Source organism: Eptatretus burgeri, chromosome 1 (assembly GCF_056783735.1).
Source record: "Eptatretus burgeri isolate ZD-2024b chromosome 1, Ebu_testis_v1, whole genome shotgun sequence".
Classification (NCBI taxonomy): Eukaryota; Metazoa; Chordata; class Myxini; order Myxiniformes; family Myxinidae; genus Eptatretus; species Eptatretus burgeri.
The window spans coordinates 149,668,519-149,688,365 of NC_140961.1; the positions used below are offsets into that span (position 1 = coordinate 149,668,519).

At 39.9% G+C, this 19,847-nt stretch overlaps 1 protein-coding gene across 1 annotated transcript in view; it reads left to right on the forward strand.

Moving 5' to 3' along the window:
* LOC147035734 (extracellular calcium-sensing receptor-like) overlaps nt 1-19,847 on the forward strand; it is a 39,216-nt gene that overhangs the window by 7,722 nt on the left and 11,647 nt on the right. The window contains exon 2 of the mRNA XM_085869315.1: nt 8,606-8,879. Within this exon, the coding sequence (XP_085725441.1) occupies nt 8,606-8,879 (274 nt within the window). The remainder of the gene's footprint in view (nt 1-8,605; nt 8,880-19,847) is intronic.

Here is a 19,847-nt window from a genome sequence, read left to right on the forward strand (position 1 = left end):
AAAATCAAGCTTAAGCATCTAACGTACATTACATGTGATATCAAAATTTTACTCTTTCCTTTCTGCTTTTCTTCACACCTAAATGACATGCTAAAATCTAACGAAATCTTAGTTGTATTTATTCGTTACTTACGAAATCTTAGTTACTCAAAAACAATCATCTCATTTGCTATTTCCATGTGGAAAGAGCAGCATATTTATAAGGGTTCCAATTTGCAATCAACAATTCTAGAAGGGTCTCTTTAGTTTGTACCATTTAAGTAGAATGCTTTGAGAAGAAAACTACCCCCTCTTTAAGCATGAGGCAATCAGTAAAGGTGCCTTTAGTAAGGGCAATGTTGTAGTAGCACAATTGAAAAGTACTATGATAACAAATAACACGTCCAACAAAAATCAACATTTGGTCCAGCATCCTCCAAAGATCTCTTCTCGTCAATAAAAATACTCCATCATCTGAATAATCATCATGAAAGTTATCTCCTTATTCTTCTTTAATGCATTTTCATTTGTCTGTGCTATAAGTGTAACACTCAAACACAGCAAGAGGACAGGCTCCCCCCTTTTGGAGCAAGTACCAATTCCCAAGAAATTAGATTTTGCAGAGTTACCATTTTAACATTTGCAATAATTTTATCATTCATATATGCTTGACAATTCAGTTTCATTCACAAGCAGTTCGAGAGCAACTTGCATTATTTTGTTTATTCATTTCCAGCTAACTTAGCACTTCCGTGCTGAGAAAAGATGGTCAAGTCAGTGCTAGTAATACCTCAACTTACTTCGTTGCAAATTTTGAAATTTGGGTAGGTAAACATACAAAAAGTACCACCAATCAAAAATCACGCACCTGTCCATTGAATCAGAAAACAAATAAAATTGGTATTACTTTCCTTCTGCTTGTGGTGTCATTGCATGATTTTCAATAATATAATTATTTCACTATGACTGACTTAACAATCATTTCACATGCTAATGCCTTCCTTTCTCGGCATGATTCTTGTTAATCTTTTGTTTTTGTTTGTCTTTCCACAAAATATGGCGGCATTTTACTGAAATTACAGGAAGGCCAGCACCAGCAACTAATCAGTGAGAGCATTACAATTATAATACATGGAACAGTTCCTAATTCTGTGAATTGATTTCATAATTTCTGATGGTTTCACCATTCTTCCTGCCATTCTGCATTATACTTACATAAATACCATGCTGATTTCCCTTATATATTTATTTTACCTTACAGTTAACTGATGATTCCTAATATATAATATTGACCAATCTGTTCATCTATTTAATAACATTGACACTCCTTCAATATTATGTAAGTACCTCAACTTAATGTATTATCTCCATTCGTTTCTCAGTAACTTTTTTCGACCCTTAATTCAAAGATCAATGAGGTCCATAGCTAAAGTGATTGATAATATATGAATCAATCAACATAAGTTATCAATAACAAACGGTGTCCATTACTGTTATATAACCGATCATTTACATGTGTCCCAAGTTACTTGTTTTAATGATACTACTGTTCCAAAAGTATAGACACGACAAGACTTATATGATAAAGGCTTCTCAATTTGTAATTCCAAAACAAAACTTGATATGAAACTAAACACCACATGATTTATGGGCTGCCAAAATCGAGAAAGCAAAACAAGAGGTTGTATGAATTTTTTTTCATCAACCTTCAACTGATAAAGAATGTAAATTCAAAGAATTTCCAAAAAGACTTAATCTCTTGACTGGACAAGCAAAACAAAATCACCAAAAAGAGTACCCCTCCAAGTACAAATCAATACCAATTGAATCGAGTCTGGAATCAACCCATTAATTTTAACCAAAAGGAATATGATGGTTTGAATACCATTATGAATTGTAATGGATAAAAAGACACAATGCACACGAAAAACTTGTGTCTCCAGTGCTCTCAATGAGTTCTTTTTTTCCTCTCTTTTATGAGCTGATTCGGAAAGTATTTACCGAAGTTACTGTACAGAACTTCCATAAGTAACCAACTGTTCCCCATATTTATGTATATGACAACAAACTCGGTGCATGCAAATATTATCACAAGTATCACTTCTTTGTCCGATTGACCAAAAGAGTATCCCCATCACTACCATACAGGTCAAAGCACACTGGTAGTTCACAGCTTGGTTGCACATTATTACATGAATTAACAGGAGTAATTATAGTAATTCAACAATAGTAGCAAGGCTATTATTGTAGTCACAGGGCGATCATTTGGGAGTCTTCCTCGGGACTCACTGCTCTGCGAAATCCCACATAGTGAGAGTGGGGTCCACGCCGCTCGTCCTTGACATTTTATAGCAGTGTGAGTTGCCAAGCTGCATAACTTGAGATTCCTCCCGAAGCACACTTTGGCTACAAAGCATCCATTTGGAAACATTTGGGAACAAAACAACAAAATAGTTAAAAGATACAGAATTTTTCCAAACAGTTTAAACAATACGAAGTGCTAACGTTGTTTCATTGATCTGATGAACATCCATTTCTTTCATCATCAATGGAGCTGAAAAATCTCGAAAAGTAATCTGTAACCAAACTTCCTCATCACTATTCGGAATTCCATCAACGTATTAAATCTCTGATATTGTCCATTTCTTTTATCCACTTCTCTCTCACTTTTACCTCAAAATGCTGCAATATCCCATCATGCTTACTCTAGCCATCTAATCACTTAATCTGACCATTTGAATACAAATACATTCCTTTATCAAAACAAATAAATGCAGATGAAACCTCTGTTTTTAAACAGGTGTACAAAAATTGTCGTCATTCATCAAATTTGAGTCACCAGGCAAATGGCACTGCATATTGCAGCTCAAAACACACTCCGTTCATGCACATAGCTCTCTGGTAGAACCTCCACCATCCTTTCCCCAAATAATGTTTAACCTTGCTGTGGCGGAAGCATTGTAGGATTTGAACCTGCTGTAAGCACCGAACTTGTCCCCCTTCCCCTGGTTGACTAATCCAGATGATTGTTCATTTCAAACTCCACCATTTGAGTGTATTATTTATCCAATTTCGCTTAAACAGCTTTGTGTTCTATCAGTGTGACAACAAAAACAAAATTCTAGGAAAATTAAACTTGATTCATGCATTAACCTGACAAATAGAGGCCCACATAAATCCACCAGATATGTTTTTGCTTTCTGCTATTCGTGCCAGCAGCTGACTTTGGCAGACAAGCCTGCCAAGGGTGTTCTTGTGATAAGGCCTGCAATGGCTGTTTTTTCAAGGAGCACCAGACAGCCAAACTGAAACTTGTCTCAAGAGTACTCAAACAAAAAGCCAGTCAAATGAGCACTGGCTTTATATGCAAGGCTGCACATGAAGATTCTGGTTTTCTTTGTTTTTGATTGGTTTTCCATTGCCTTCCCAGCAGAAGTTTGGGCAGGAATTTTTCTTTAACATCCATCAACTAATGTCATCCATTAACTTTAACATTCTCAGACTAATGAAGAAAGCACGCCTAATTTAACGTCCATTCGAGGGATCATGCACACATTAATGAATTGTCCGATGTGCGAAACACTGACAGGGAGTTTGGGAGATGGTTGTGACTTTAAACTTCACATTTATCCGAGAATCATCTGTGGGGTCATCACTTGTTACAACAATTTGAGAGAGCAAAAGGATATGCCTTTAACAAGTTAGTAATTTATTGATCATTCTCTACCGGAGTGCTGGTGGAAGGTTATAAATGCTCGATCATCCCAAGGGACAAAATCATACACAACTATTTTACAAATCACTTTAAAATCATTCCAAATCCCATTTTTTATTTCAATCACATTTTAAGTACAATGGTTATGAAATTTTGGAAACATTTCTCTCACATCACCGAGCATGGCATGCACATTTCAACACCCCAGTAACCAACCTCCCTTTTGAATGTGGAGTTTCAGTACCCATAAATCTCTTCCAGCAGTGCGGACAGCTGCTTGTGAAGCAATAATATTGTCAATTCTTAAACATAGATTGCAAAGAGGCTAGTATTTATACAAATTAAGACAGCTTGTGGGCTGAGCAATTGGAGGTGATTTCCCACTTTTCATCGATTTAAAATCCTGAAGAAAGCACTATTTAATGAAGTTTTTTCTCATAATGCCAGCAATAGCCAGTCTACTAAATGGACCCCCGTTCAGTATATATTTTACATTCACAATTGTAATTTCGAATTTTTCAGCATTTATATTGATAAACCAAGGGTCTCTGGTGTTTCCAAGATCCACATGGCTCTTCCACATGACGTCAACACATTTATCCACTCCACGGTGTGTCTGAGTGCACTAACTCCTTTCCCTTTTCAGAAATATAGCTTCAATACTTGCTTTTGCATCTATCCAAATCACATTTATGTCCATTCCTGCCTACAAAACACAGAGATTCCAGTTTACTGTTGGCCCATGCAGGAAAAGAACCTGTGACATTGGCGGTTATCAGCAGCAAGCCAAAGTGGCCGCAAGCCAAAATGGCCTCTTGACTTAAGATGTTGCATTATATTATAATTATTCTTTCACAGGTATTCAATGATAGTCTTCGGAGGCCCTCCATTTATTATGTATGCAAAGTACAGTATTCAAAGCCAAAATAGCAAACAAAGTTATCAAACAGTGAGAAAGCCCTAGCTTTTATCCAAGTTGACTCCCATGGTTTAACCACAGCACGAGGGAAGGATTCTCACACATTGCATTCGTGCATCATCGAGCCATTCTCAAGGCATACTGTGATTATTTTAATACTGCACCGAGACCCATGTGCACATCATGCTTTAATAATTGGAATATCACTTCTTACAAGACATTCATGGGTGACAACATACAGTGATCTTCAGTTACTTTTTGATCTCACAATCGCTTCTAATTCAGATGTTCACCAAGATCAAATTCACACACACACCACCTATCTAGCTGGGCTTAAAACACTCTCAACGGCATCCACCCTGCACTCCAAAGAGAATGGACGACAATGCCAAGTCTCTGTCTTTCAATACAAGCTGACATATACCCAGCTATTGCTTCCATGCCAAAGATGCAATGGATTGTGAGGAATCTGTCATCATTGTTTTTCCTCTGGAATTGGTGTGTGCACTTTGCCTCAGAGTCTTCACAGTGTAGGGTGATGACCAATACTTATCTCCACTTTCCGTACTTATTCATTCCTATATTCTTCATATTTCGCAATACACAACAGAGCACATTTTATTCCAATTAACTCTACTGGACTCGCACACGCTCCATTTCACAACTCACTTACTTCCTGTAAATAACTCAAATTATACAACACTTGGTACTTCATGCTTCATGCAGATCAATGCAAATCAGTGCGCATACAAATCAGATATAAAGACAAACATACAAGAGTTCAATCCTTTCACCTTGTGACTAAACAAATACAGTTCTTTCAACTTGTTCTTAAAGACAATAAATTTCACACTTTAGCTTTTCAGCTCAATTTATCCCTCCAGGTTGGAATATCCAACTTATGTCCTGAACACAAAACTTAACAATTCCAATCATATCGGATTTACCAATCTGTATCACCACCACAAAATAATAATTCAAGACTTTCACAGCAAGCAAACTTCCATGAGCACAATAAACAAACAGCAATCCAAAGAGGTAACTCGCCAAACATTTGTAACACTTATTCGTTCTCCCCCTTGGGGATTTGAACTTCTTAAAGAGCAGGACCTCCAAACCTCTCTTGGGGAGGGGGGTGTTTGACCCCCCCCTATTTCATAGGCCTCCAACCCCTTTTATCATGGAAGAGACTTCCACTCTCCGTTAGAGGTCTCTAACCTCGATTTAAAACATTTGAATGCCAAGGATAAATCCTGCAATCTTAAGTGGCCTCCATACACCAAATTTTAGGTCTATCACCAAATGTACTCCTTCGTATAACTGTGCTATCAATGGAGTACCATGTTACCCATCTGGCTGAGCAATGCAGCATCTGATCTGAAGTAAGAGCAAACATCTTTGTTTGTGGCCACTTGCTTGCTATTATGCCAGGCAATGCTGTTCGCAGCCCTGCCGGGTTTTGTGGTCCCTGTTCGGCACCAAAATTGTGGTGGAAAATAACTCAATTTACACACGATCGATCGATCAGCATACCAAAGGAGAATGTTTTATTTTGTATGCACAGAGGAATAACATTGAATGATTCACCGAAACATTCAAATGAACTTCACTGAAACAGAAGCCTGAAGTAATCCATCTTATTCACAATTTGACATTCCAATTGGAGGGTGAGACATTTGGCAATTCAACGACGGGATGAGCTGATAGGCACTTGGCAAAATAACTCAAAACTGCAATAGGTGGCCACTTTAGGTGGGAGGGAGATAATGACACAATGAAGGTGAAAGTTGCAGTGTTAACAACCAGGTTACCCTGTTTCTATGCAGCGACAAAAATCTTTTTAAATTGTAAGATTTTTTTTTATAAATATGTTGGTCAAAAGGCTCTAAGGAAATGGGAAACATTACTGACAGCCAATTCAAAAAATTAAATAATTCTGGCAGCCAGACCATTTGTCTGATCAGGTTGAAATTATATATATATATATATATATATATATATATATATATATATATATATATATATATATATATATATATATATATATATATATATATATATATATATATATATATATATATATATATATATATATATATATATTAGCTTGGTGTTGGCGTAGTGGTTAGGGTAGCGGCTTGGGATCCAAAAGGTCCTGAGTTCAGTTGAAGCCCCATTGGCCGCTTAAATTAATAAACACCAGGAGGTTGACTCAGCCTGTCATCCTTCCGAGGTCGGTGAAGTGAGTATGAGTGTATGCCCTTGTTAGAATAGGTGTACCATGTCCCTGTGTCGTAAGAGGCGACCAGGGTTGCGTCAGGAAGGGCATCAGGCATAAAAACTAAGCCAAATGACGATGCGGATCATATGGATGATCCGCTGTGACAACCCCTAATGGGAGCAGCTGAAAGAAGAAGAAGAAGAAGAAGAAGAAGATATATATTTATATTTTTATATGTGTATATATATATATATATATATATATATATATATATATATATATATATATATATATATATATATATATATATATATATATATATATATATATATATATATATATATATATATATATATATATATATATATATATATATATATATATATATGTATATCTATATATATATATATATATATATATATATATATATATATATATATATATATATATATATATATATATATATATATATATATATATATATATATCTATATATATGCACATGCATATCTATATATATATGCATATGTATATCTATATATATATATATATATATATATATATATATATATATATATATATATATATATATATATATATATATATATATATATATATATATATATATATATATATATATATATATATATATATATATTCTGATGTATATATATATATATATATATATATATATATATATATATATATATATATATATATATATATATATATATATATATATATATTCTGATGTCATAATTCTGATATCATAATGAAGGTATGTGTGGCATCATTTTAAAAATCACACTTAATCCCCATGGGGAGGACTTGACAGGTGCCAAGTTTTAATGTCTTCCATGCAGCGGTTTTTGGAGAGAGATAGAGATCCAGCGTTTCTCCTTTTTTCAACATGGCTGCCACACCACATGACCTATGACATACATAATATCAAAACATTTTAAATCAATCGTCACAGCTATGGTGAAAATTTCCTGTCAATCCGAGAAGCGGTGCAGAGAAACGGGAATAACAAAATGCAGATGCGTACATGGCCGATTGCTTAACCTGCTTTTCGTTTCACAAACTTTAGCCAACAACAAGTTTATTTTGAGTACATGGTGGATGCGGATTGGCTTTGCATTTTGAGATGCTTTCTCGGTTAATCTTTCCTTATTTAAAAGCTTTATCGATGTGGCTTTTATTGAGCTTTGGAATTGCCTTCCAGCATCACCAAATTCTCCTTAAAACTGAATGTGCATGCCAAACCCACTGCTCAGCCAAGTTTATTAACCTTTACCAAATCGTACAATGGGATTGCCATGTTTGCGCAGAAAGTCTCCACTCGGCATCATGTGAGTACATCTCTGGCAGATTCACATCACCTGTTCGGGAGAGTGAGTGCGTTGCAATCTGTATCTTTTTGCATATATGTTAATTTATTAAGTTCGAAAAACATTTTTCTTTCTCATTCTACCTGACATATTGATTTTAAAATAACCAAGGTAAGTTTTGTGTATTCTAATGTGTTTCCTGTTTGTGAAACCTTTTCAACTTTCATGCCTCGTGTTGCCGAATCAAAGCACTGCGATGTACAATAAAAACATTTATTTTTGGTTCAATTCAAAATATTTTAACCATCCCTGTAAAAATAACCATGTAGAGCTGGATCAAAGCAGATGAAGATGAAACAAAAAATCCTGTTTTAAGCTTTATTAGGTTTAAGATGACATTAAAAAAGTCTCATTATGCAGTATTTGGCTTTTTTTTTTAGGTTTGATCAGCAGGAATTGCAAAATACCATGGCCATGATTTTTGCCATAAATGAGATACATAACAATAAAAATGTATTTTCTAACCTCACTCTTGGTTACGTCATCCATGATAATTGTTTCCGAATGCCGAAATCAATTGAAAAGTCACTTAATTATATTGAGGCAATATCAGAAGATGAAGATCCATGTTTCTACCAAGTTGTTGTCACTTCATCTGGCTCTTCACATGCAGTGGCAATTGCACGACTGTTGGGGCTCTTCCATATACCACAGGTACTTCATAGAAAAACCTTCAGGAATATTTTTAATGCACCATCTTCAGATACAATGCACAATGGACTCACCTGTTTTAAATGAATGAGAAATGCTTCATCCCATGTTCAAATGTGTAACATCCATGCGTTTTAACACTTCACAGGAGGATAAAGTTACAAATCAAAAAAGATAATGTTAACCCTGTGAACCTTAGAGGCCGTTTTTTCCAGCCGCTCTTCAACATCCAAAGACCCAAACGGCCGGTTTACAGGCTGCTATTCAAACCTCCACATAACTGAGTGGCCGGATTTTCTCCAAGGAGCCCAGGAATGGGAAGCCAAAAGTCCAAGGAGCTCAGAGAGGAATGCAGTGAGGTCTCACCTTGAAAATGCTGACCTGTTTTTGGTCAAAACATCTGAGGAAGGACATTTGCTTCCATGTTGACAGCATATATATATATATATATATATATATATATATATATATATATATATATATATATATATATATATATATATATATATATATTTCCGACTCAAGGTTTGAGGCTTGGCATGAGATGAATCAATTGGGTTCCTGAACACCTGGTCCTTAGGACGCCAGGCACAGATAACTCCGCGCACCGGCGGGTTGCTAAGCAACCATGAACATAGATGGCACTGCCAGTCCTGGCAGGGTTACACTACTTCGTGTGATACCTTACCTGTGTACGGCTGAACTGAGGGGGTCTCATGCCCTCAGCACTGAATGTGTGCTCGCTATCAGGAGTGAATTAATGGGGTTGAACTTCCTGGCAAAAACAAACATGCAGACCATGCTGGACCAATGATTAGAATGAAATAGGCTGGGTACATTTATAACATAAGCAATTTAAGTATAAGGGTGAGGAAAAGTACATGTACCAACAATCAAAGGGTTTTATTAATTAAAATGTGCAGAAGGGAAAGCAAGGATTTGTGGGGTGCAGCAAAGGAAATGTAGTTATGCACAAAAAAAAACACAGGACAGAGCTAAACTGATATAAAGAACTTAAACATTTTTATCTTATGCGAACATTACAGGTGCCATCAGACACACACCCATGGATATTAGAGAGCAAGAAAGAGGAGAGACAGTTGAGGGGTCTTACAACCTCATTCAAAAGCTGGCATGACCGACGGACCTGCAGTTTCCAGTCATTTAGGGGGGGGGCGGGGGGAATAAAACTGGGGGTGTGTATGGTACATCAGTAGGAGGCGCAAATGGGGTGCAAACGTGATTCAAATATTGACGCAGAAGAGGAGTGCGTATCTGTAATTGCTCTTTTCATGATTTGCATCGACAGCTGATGAGACAGTTGATGGAAGAGACAGAAGTGTGAGAGGATAGCTTGACGTGGCATGTGAGAGAATCTGTAAATGTCACTGGTAATGAGTATTGGCTGTGGACCTCAGTGGAATCTGAGCGCTGATGATCCGTCGATAACTCGGCAAAAATTTGATGACTGCTGTGGTGGAAAACAACTCAATTTCCACGTGATCTATCGAACAGCACACCAAAGGAGAATCATTAATTTTGTATATCTGGAGGAGGAACATTCAATGATTCACTGAAACATTCGAATGAACTTCACTGAAACAGAAGCCCAAAGTGATCCCTCTTATACACAATTGACATCCAAAAAATGGGAGGGTGAGACATTTGGCAATTCAACTATGGGATGAGCTGACAAGCACTCAGTAAAATAACTCAAAACTGCAATATGTGGCTACTTTGGGTGGGAGGTAGAGAATTACACAATCATGGCAAAAGTTTGCAGTGTTAACAACAAGGTCATCCTGTTTCTATGCAGCGAGCAAGACCTTTTTTCATAATACAATATTCCTTTTCTCAATATGTAGGTCAAAAGATTGTCATGAAAAGGGAAACATTACTAACAGCCAATTTGACTACAATACAAAAATTTTATTTATCAAGGACCAGCAACAATTCAACAAGTGAATATAATTGAGAATATATGAATATAATTATTTTTCTTCCACACTGCTCACTTGGCTCGGTCTTGGTGACTCCTCGCTTGGCTCGGGTTTGTTGACTCACGCTGCTCTCTCGGCTCCATCAGTTTCACTCTCGCTCTGTGGCTGGCGCTCGGCGCGGGCTTTGTGAGTGAGTCAGATCCGTTCTCAGCTCTTGCCCACTATATTTATAGAGCATGGGAGAATGAGGAGCTAGAAAACACATCAAAAGGCCCTGGAAGCATCTTCGAGCATTCTCATTAGTACGCAGATGCCTTCCTGAGGAGTAGCCCACCCCTGCCAGACTCGGGAGACAAAAATGGCTTAATTTGCTCACAGGCTCAGCCATGGAGCAGAACTCTAGGATTTATATGGGGCGCAGGTTTTTGGGAACACTCTCCGACCATGAACGTGTGATGGGCTCCAATCAATCATTGTAATTTATTGGAGTGCCAGGCCTACATATACGTCATTGAGTGAGCCCCAACACCTATTTGCGCTACAAATTACATGGCAATGTGTTCTGCCTCGTAATGTTCTCTGTTCCCTGGCATCCCAAAGGACTGTGGTGAGCAACCAGGGAACTAACTGTGGTTTAGGCAGTTGTAGTGAGGTGGGCAACCCACTGTGGTGTTTGTGGTAAGGAGAGTGGCTTCGTGAGCATGGTGAGGGTCTGAGGTGAAATGTCCATTGGTGAATGGCACGCAGTTTGAATGGCGACATGGTGCACAAATGATATTGAGGCTCTCTATTGATGTCACCTTCTGATCTGTGGCGGGCATGTTTGCGTGAAGAGGTCGTGTTTGAAGTTGACGTCAAAAATGAGGTGAAGGAATTGCAAAGGTTACGGGTTTTGAGGTGACAGTTGATTCTCTGCCGACTTTCTCAAAGATAAGTTTCTGGTCGTTGTTTGACACATCTTGAGTGTGTATTTTGTTGCCTCCACGTTTACTGTGTTCCAAGTTCGGTTTTGTTTCAAATCTTGTGCTATTTGGTGAGTTTTTGTCGGTCTTGTCATGTAGGGTTTCCCTGAGGCCGACCTGTCTTTCCGTCTATGTGAACAATCATGTTTATTTGTATTTTCTCATAATTACCATCAATTAATTTTTTCTCTACTTTTCCATCCACACACCTTCTAACCTAACCCAAACACATCCTCTCTTTCATGTCTCAAAATATGTGTAAAAAAAAACCTTTCTCCTTCTCATCTGAACCCCACGTAACCACGTGACTTCCAGCACTGACTCTTCTTCTTCCAACTCCTTCTTCCTTGCCAACCCTACTCTGATTGTGAAGTTTTTCACCACACACCTTCACGACCTTTTCTTCAAACTTTTCATTCACTCTTTCCCCCTCTTCCCAAATCGTCAAACAATCATATAAACTGTCTCTTACAATGCTTCAGCTTCCCCTCGTTGTCCTGTTCTTCTTCTTCTTCTTCTACATTAAAATATTGTCTTCAATTCGATCTTTCTTTCATCCCGTGTCTAAAAATTCCATCTGCCACAATACTTCCTTTCTCCACTCTGTCAATTCTTCTGCACTTCATCCATCTTCCAGGTATTTAAATGAATCTCTGAACAACCAAATTTTTTTAATCTCATTTTGCAATACTTATTCATCTTCCATTATCAATCGTTCTTTTTTTTTTCCAACTTCAGTGCAAATTGAACACACCTCCTGAAATCTACCTCCTCCAAACTCCTTCCCTGTTACACGCTCTCCTCGCCCCTCACATATTGCTTTCTGCTTTTCGTGCTGGCAGCTGACCTTGGCAGACAAATGTGCCAAGGAGTGTTCTTGTGATTAGGCTTGCATGACTGTGTGTTCAAAGAGCACCAGACAGCCAGTCCACACTTGTCTCCGGAGGACTCAGATGATGAGCCATCAACATAACATTCACAGACTAATAAAGACAGCACGCCGAGTTTAACGTCCATCCGAGGGATGTGCTGGTGGAAGGTTATAAATCCAAATTCATCCCAAGGTACCAAATCATACACAACTACTTTACAAACCACTTCAAAATCATTCCAAATCACATTTCTACATTTTGATCACATTTTAAGTACGAATCAAATCAAATTTTGGAAACATTTCTCTCACGTCATCGCCAACGGCATGCACATTTCCACACACTAGCCACCAACACCCATTTGAATCTGCATATGAATTGAATGGGGGGGGGGGTTCAGTACCCATAAATCTCTTCTCACAGTACTAACAGCTGCTTGTAAGACCTCACCTTGCCGGGATGAGTAATTAGAGGAATTTTTGTCTCATAATGCCGCGGATAGCGAGCCTCCTAAATGGAATTCACGTTCGGAATATATTCCACATTCACAATTGTTATTTCATAATTTACCCCAAATCCCTAGGGCTTTTAAATAAAACTTCAACACTTACGTCAGCATCTATTCAAGGCACAGCACACACATTTATGTCCTTTCCTGCCGACATAGCACAGACATCAGCATTTAGTGTTTGCCCATTCAGCGACATTTGTGACCTTGGTTTTTTATCAGCGCCAAACCACGAACAGCCGGGCTGCTTCAACTCCCTGCCTGAAGTTTCTTTAGTTGTTACAATATCATTTCTGACAAGACATTCATGTATGACATCGTCCAGTAATCGTCAGTTCCTTATCGAGCTTACAATCGCTTCCAATTCAGATTTTCACCAAGATTACCATTAATTTCACCAATTAAAGTGACCATCATGCCAGTTGGCTGAGTGTGGGTACCTCTGTTACCTGCCCTGGCACTTCAGCAAAGGACTTATGTGACACATTGAGACTGACTCAATCTGTTAAATTCCCGACACAGATCTCAGCCAACGGCACTCCATCTCTTCTGGATTTGATTTTGACCAATTTCCCAGAAAATGTCTGCTGATTTTCTTTTGCAACACTGTGTTCATTTGCGCATTTGCTATTAAAGTTTTCATCGACCTACTGTTATTAGAGAACCACCTCATCGCCGATCAGTCTGACACTTCAGTCAGTCCGATTGGCAGGGTCTTCAAGCAGCCATCAAACTTCAAGACTGGTTTCCCATTTCAACTTTTTCTGACAACTCATCATGGGAATTCTTTCAAAAAACAAGCTCAAATGAGCTAAGATCCTCATCCTCTTAATAATGACGTCATAAAAACGAATATGACGTCATTGTGATGTATGAAGTTTGCGATAAATTATCTGTGCTAATGCCCGGCTTGATTCCCGCAAACAAAATTCAAACAGCTTGCCTAGTTTCGGAGATAATGGTATATTCGATTTCCATTCGCGGCGATATTATGACGTCAACTTTTTTTCTCAGAAGAATTTCCAAAACTGGAGATGGTTACTGCCTGCGCGTGGGCTTTCTGCATACACATGGCAAGTTTCACGAAGATCCCATGAAAACTCTGGGTTGAGAAACAAAAAAATTCAAAAAATAGGAATGACCTCATAAAAATTGATATGACATCATAGTGATGTATAATATGTGGGGTAATTCATCTCTGCGAATGCCCGGTTCGATTCCCTCAAACAGAATTCAAAAATCTTGCCGAGTTTCAGAGATAATTTTTTTAGGCGATTTCCATTAGCGAAGATATTTTGACGTCATAACTTTTTTTCTCGGAGGAATTTTCAAAATCGGAGATGGTTACTGTCTGCGCAGCGTGTTTATACATTCATATGCCAAGTTTCAGGAAGTTTCTATAAAAACTGTCGGCTGTGAAACAAAAAAGTCCACAAGAAGAAGATGAAGAACAACACCGTGAGGAAGACTTCGAGATCCTCCATGAGGATCTAAAAATTGCTCTCTCTCATGTACAGATTTATCCCATCTCGTCTTCAGTTGTCCTATGCTTCCTCCTGCCCAGCTATACTGCATCTTGTGACGAAGTAGTTGTCCAGAAACAACTTGCTATATCTTCGGTGAAGGCAAATCCGACTGAAGGCAATCTCAGTTCCTTCCACAAATCTTGGAACAAGTGTATGTCTACCATGCCGAGAGCCAGTATTCAACATCTTTCTCATCTCAAGTCTGAACTCTCAAACCTTTCTCCCTCCTCCAAATAATGGTGCCATCTGGTTAAGTCTGTTTTTGGTGTATATTCCACATCCATCCCCTCCCTCACCTCAAATGACTGCACAGCTGACACTGCACACGAAAAGGCTGAATGCCTAAACTCTGCGTTTGCTTCTAAATCTTGTGTCACAAACCCATTTATTTCTTTCCCACCTTAACCAGTCGAACACAGCTGTTCATCGACGATGTTTCCTTTTCTACTGACAAGGTAGAGTGCTTGCTGACAAACCTCGACTCAGATTCTGCAACCAGTCCAAATGGCATCAGCCCTCAAGTTCTCAAAACCTGCTCTGTTGCTCTTGCTCACAATCTCTATGTTCTAATCACCCTCTCATTTTCTCAAGGTAATCTGCCATATTTTTGAAAATAAGCAAACATTACCGCTCCACATAGGAAAGGTACAAAATCTCATCCCTGCAAAGTCCTTCCTTGGCACACCTGAGCTTCCTTCCACTTACAAAGCTTTCATCCACAGTTTGATGGAGTACTGCTCCCCCTCTGGGGTGGTGCTCTTGCCTCACACATAGCTTGACTTCACACTGTTGAAGCCAAGGCTTTTAGGATCATTGGTATCTCCGACGCTCAAGCTGAGTCTTTGGGGCTATCCCTCTCTCAACCGAGGCAGGTTGGTGGTCTTTCTGACTTCCACCGTCTCCTCTCTGGTCTTACCACCCCCCCTCCCCGCTCTGTCTGTGATCTCCCCCCATATATTTCCCCATGGAGCTCAAGGTCTGCCAAAAACCCCCTTCTGGTGAAGCTGCCAAAATCAAGAATCACTGCTCACCTTCACTCTTTCATTCCTCTATTTTCCTGCCTTTGGAACAATCTCCCACACTCTCTTCAATCCCACCTATCCCTCCAGGTTTTCAAAACAGCTGCTCGACACCATCTCTTAATTTTCCTCCATCCAAAATCTTCATCTTTACTACCCCCATTTAACCACCTCAAACTCACCTCCTTCAAATTCCCTGATTTCCTTCCTGAATGTCTGTTTAATGCCATCTTGTTTACTCTGTGTACACCGCCCCCTCCAGGTCCCTTCTCGAGATATCCAATTATATTTGTTCCCCAATATTTTTGTGCTTCTCTCTCCCACCCCTCTTTTTTTTTGTATACCTTGGTCGATGCTCGTATGAGAGCTAACACACAACTCACAGTAAGGAGGCATGAGACAAGAGGGGCGGGAGTGGAAGGGACAAAACAGTGGGGAACAGACACATTCGGTGAACTGTGGAAGGGAGAGGGATGGGGATGGGACGCGGAACATGGCGAAGAGAAGATGGACATTACAGGGACTTTCAGGAAGGAAAGCAGGAGAATTGAAGGAAGTGGGCTTGGGTGGATTATCGGGGGTAGAAAAGATCGAGGATTTGGATGGGGGAAGATAAGAGGTGGTGGTGAACAGCTGTTTTGAAAGCCTGGAGGGAAGAATGGGAAAGAATAGAGTGAGGAAGTTTATTCCAAAGGCGGTAAAAAAGAGGAATGAAAGAGTGAAGATGAGCAGTGATTCGTGATTTTGGTAGTTTTACCAGAAGGGGGTTGTTGGCGGACCTTGAGCGCCCTGTGGAAATGTGGTGGGGACAAATCGCAGAGAGAGCAGGGCGGGGCAAGGCTGGAGAGGAGTCGGTAGAAGACAGAAAGACCACTGACCAACCTGCGGTGATTGAGTGAGAGGCCCACAAACTCAGCTTTATTGTGGGAGATGCCAATGATCTTAAATGCCCTGGTTTCTTGTCTGCTGCCTTGTTATATCTTTATGTGGATTAGCTTTTACATGAGCCTCGACTTGGTGGATAAAAAATAAAATTAAAAAGGGGGACTGAAGACCTTCCAAAAAGCCCTATGCAACTGATCTTGTCCCACATATCCACTCGACATAAAGGAAGGGCGAACTGAATGATTACTAATGAAACAAGCCGGTAGGCGGTGATGGGTCGCCGAGCATGGAAAATATATGATATAGAGCAAAATGGATGTCATATAGCAGATAGGGAATCACCTTAAGATTATGCATATCAAATCTCATCCAGTTCCATCAACTGATAACTACTCGGTATCCATTTGAATTAAAAGTACAGAAAATGCGGTTTGAAATCGGAAATCCTCAAAGTTCGAAAGGGGTGCTGTGGGTGAACAAAGATCTAAATTAAAAATCTGACTCGATAGTTTGTGCACAATGTATTCCAGACGATGTGTGAATTTTCATGACCATCCGACCATAACCCGAGGAGGAGTAGCATTTGGTGCAAAGGCAACTCCAGCTCTCGCATATTATCGATTTTTGCACTAATTGACCTTTGACACGTGACCTAAGAAAAATCGGTCAATATGTCCTGTGGCAAAGTTGTAGTACTTATTGAGGACCATGAACCTGCAAAGTTTCATTCGTATCGATGCATCACCTGGTCGCAAGGGGGCCTTCAAGTTTTGCCAATTTTCACGTGTACCCTTATTATAGGGGCGCTTGGGGTCAAGTATTCCATATGTCATAAAAACCAGAATATATTTGATGAGCATCACCTGCAGATCATTAGTGCCAAATTTCATAACCCTAAGTGGGATAATGGCTTTAGAATTGATTTTGCGTTAACGGTATCGATTTTGAAGGTTTTTTCGGTTGTTGCTGGGGAACCAAAGCGTCCCCTGCAATAATCACAATTTCCAAAGCACTAGGTCATAAGATGTACCTACCACCCGAGTTTGGTCAAAATCCACCCACATTTACTACCGATTATGCTGATGACAAACGAATAAACATCCAAACAAGCAGACAGAATTCATGAAAATAAGGGTCACCTATTTCGGCAACCCAAAAACTGTCTTGGGACCACTATATGTTTAACTTTGGCTGCACTTCCGCTTGACATTGTCTGTGTGATTTGGTTCATTGTTATGCTGAAAGGCCAACTTCCGTCACAATTTCAGGTTTTTTATGTATTTTGCTCCACCAATTTTCCCTTCTATCCCGACAAGTGCTCCAGGCCCGACTGATGAGAAACATCCCCATAATTATGGATGCTTTAAATTATGGATGGTGTTCTTTGGGTGATGTGCTGTGTTGGGTTTTTGCCAATGTAACATTTTGAACCTCTGCCAAAAAGTTCCAACTTGGTTACGGCAAAAGTCCGTGTCCTAAAATCCTGCTCCTCTGTGCTCACTGAACCTTCTCTCTCTTCTATTCTCCCTCTTATTTGCTCAAGGTCATCTGCCATCTTCTTGAAAATCAGCAAACATTACTGCCCTCCATAAAAAAGTGCAAAAACAGATCCCTGCAACTACAGACCAATCAGCCTTCTCCCAATCATCAGCAAGGTTATGGAATCCATCAGAGCTTCAGACAATTAATCCTTCCTCTTCTCCAATGGCCTGATTTCCCATCTTCAATTTGGTTGCGGACTAGGTCACTCTACCCTCAATATGCTGCTTCTTCTCCCTCAATTATGGATGGAGGTCCTCAATGCCGGACATGAAAATAGAGCTATATCCCTTGACATATTGCATGCTTTTGATCCGGTCTGGCACGCTGCCCTGCTCACGAAACTCTCTTCCTGTGGTATCCAAGGCCATCTCCACTCATGGCTGGCAGACTTCCTCTCCTGTTGCAGTCAATTTGTGGCCCTAAATGGAGTTCTTTCATCCCCTATTCCTGTCTTGGCTGGAGCTTCCCAGGGCAGCGTTCTGGGCCCTGTTCTTTTTTCTGGTTTTCATCAAAGACTCTCTGGAAAATCCTCTTTATCACTTTGCTGATGACTCCACCCTCGACTGTACCATCTGTCATCCCTCAGACTGGCAAGCAGCAGCTTCTTCGCTCACTGCAGGTATGAGTTAACTCACAAACTTGTCCAACACGTGGAACATGTCTTTCAATCCTGACAAATCTCACACTCTCACTTTGTCTCTCCACAAGGACTGTTGAGAATGCCCACATCCACTTTCTTAACAATTCCATGGAAGAAGGCCTTTCATTCAAGCTTCGCCATGATCTCACGATCTGCCATGATCTTTCCTGGGAAAGCTATATTTCCATCCTGGCCTCCAAAGCCAGTCGACGACTGGGAATCCTCCATTGTGAAAAGTCCTTCCTCGGCCCAGCTGAAATCCTGACCACATACATAGCTTTTGTGCGAAGCCTGATGGAGTACTGCTCACCCCTCGAGGCTGGTGCTCCTGCCTCCCACCTTTCTCCTCTTCATGCTGTGGAATCCAAGGCATTTTGGATCATTTGCATCTCCCACGATGAGGTTGAGTCTTTGGGCCTCTCACTCTCTCACCGCAGGCAAGTCTGTGGTTTTTCTGTCTTCTACCCTCTCCTCTCCAGTCTCACCAACCCCCCCCCCCCCCTTTTGCTGTGTCTGCGATTTGTCCCTACCATATTTCGGCAGGGCGCTTAAGGTCTGCCAACAATCCCCTTCTTGGAGAACTACCAAAATCATGAACAACTGCTCACCTTCACTCTTTCATTCCTCTTTTTTCCCACTTTTGGAATAAACTCCCTCACTCTGTTCAATGCCATTCTTCTCTCCAGGCCTTCAAAACAGCTGTTCAACCCCACCTCTTATCGCCCCCATCCAAAACCACGATCTTTTCTACCCCCGTTAATCCATCCCAATCCCACCACCTTCAAATTCCCTGCTTTCCTTCCTGAAAGCCCCTGTAATGTCCATATTGTCTACCCCGTGTTCCCCGCCACATACCTCTCACTTCCACAGATCTCATAACGTCTCTGTTCCCCACTGTTTTGTCCTCCCCACTCCCGCCCCTCTTGTCTCCTGCCCCCCCCCTTGCTGTACTTTGTTCATTGGCTCTCATTCGAGCCTCGACAAGGTATACAAAAAAATGAAAGTAATGGGCCAGATATGTTTTCGTGGAACAGGCATTGTGTGATGGAGGTATTTGCTCTCCCGACTGCCCTCCTA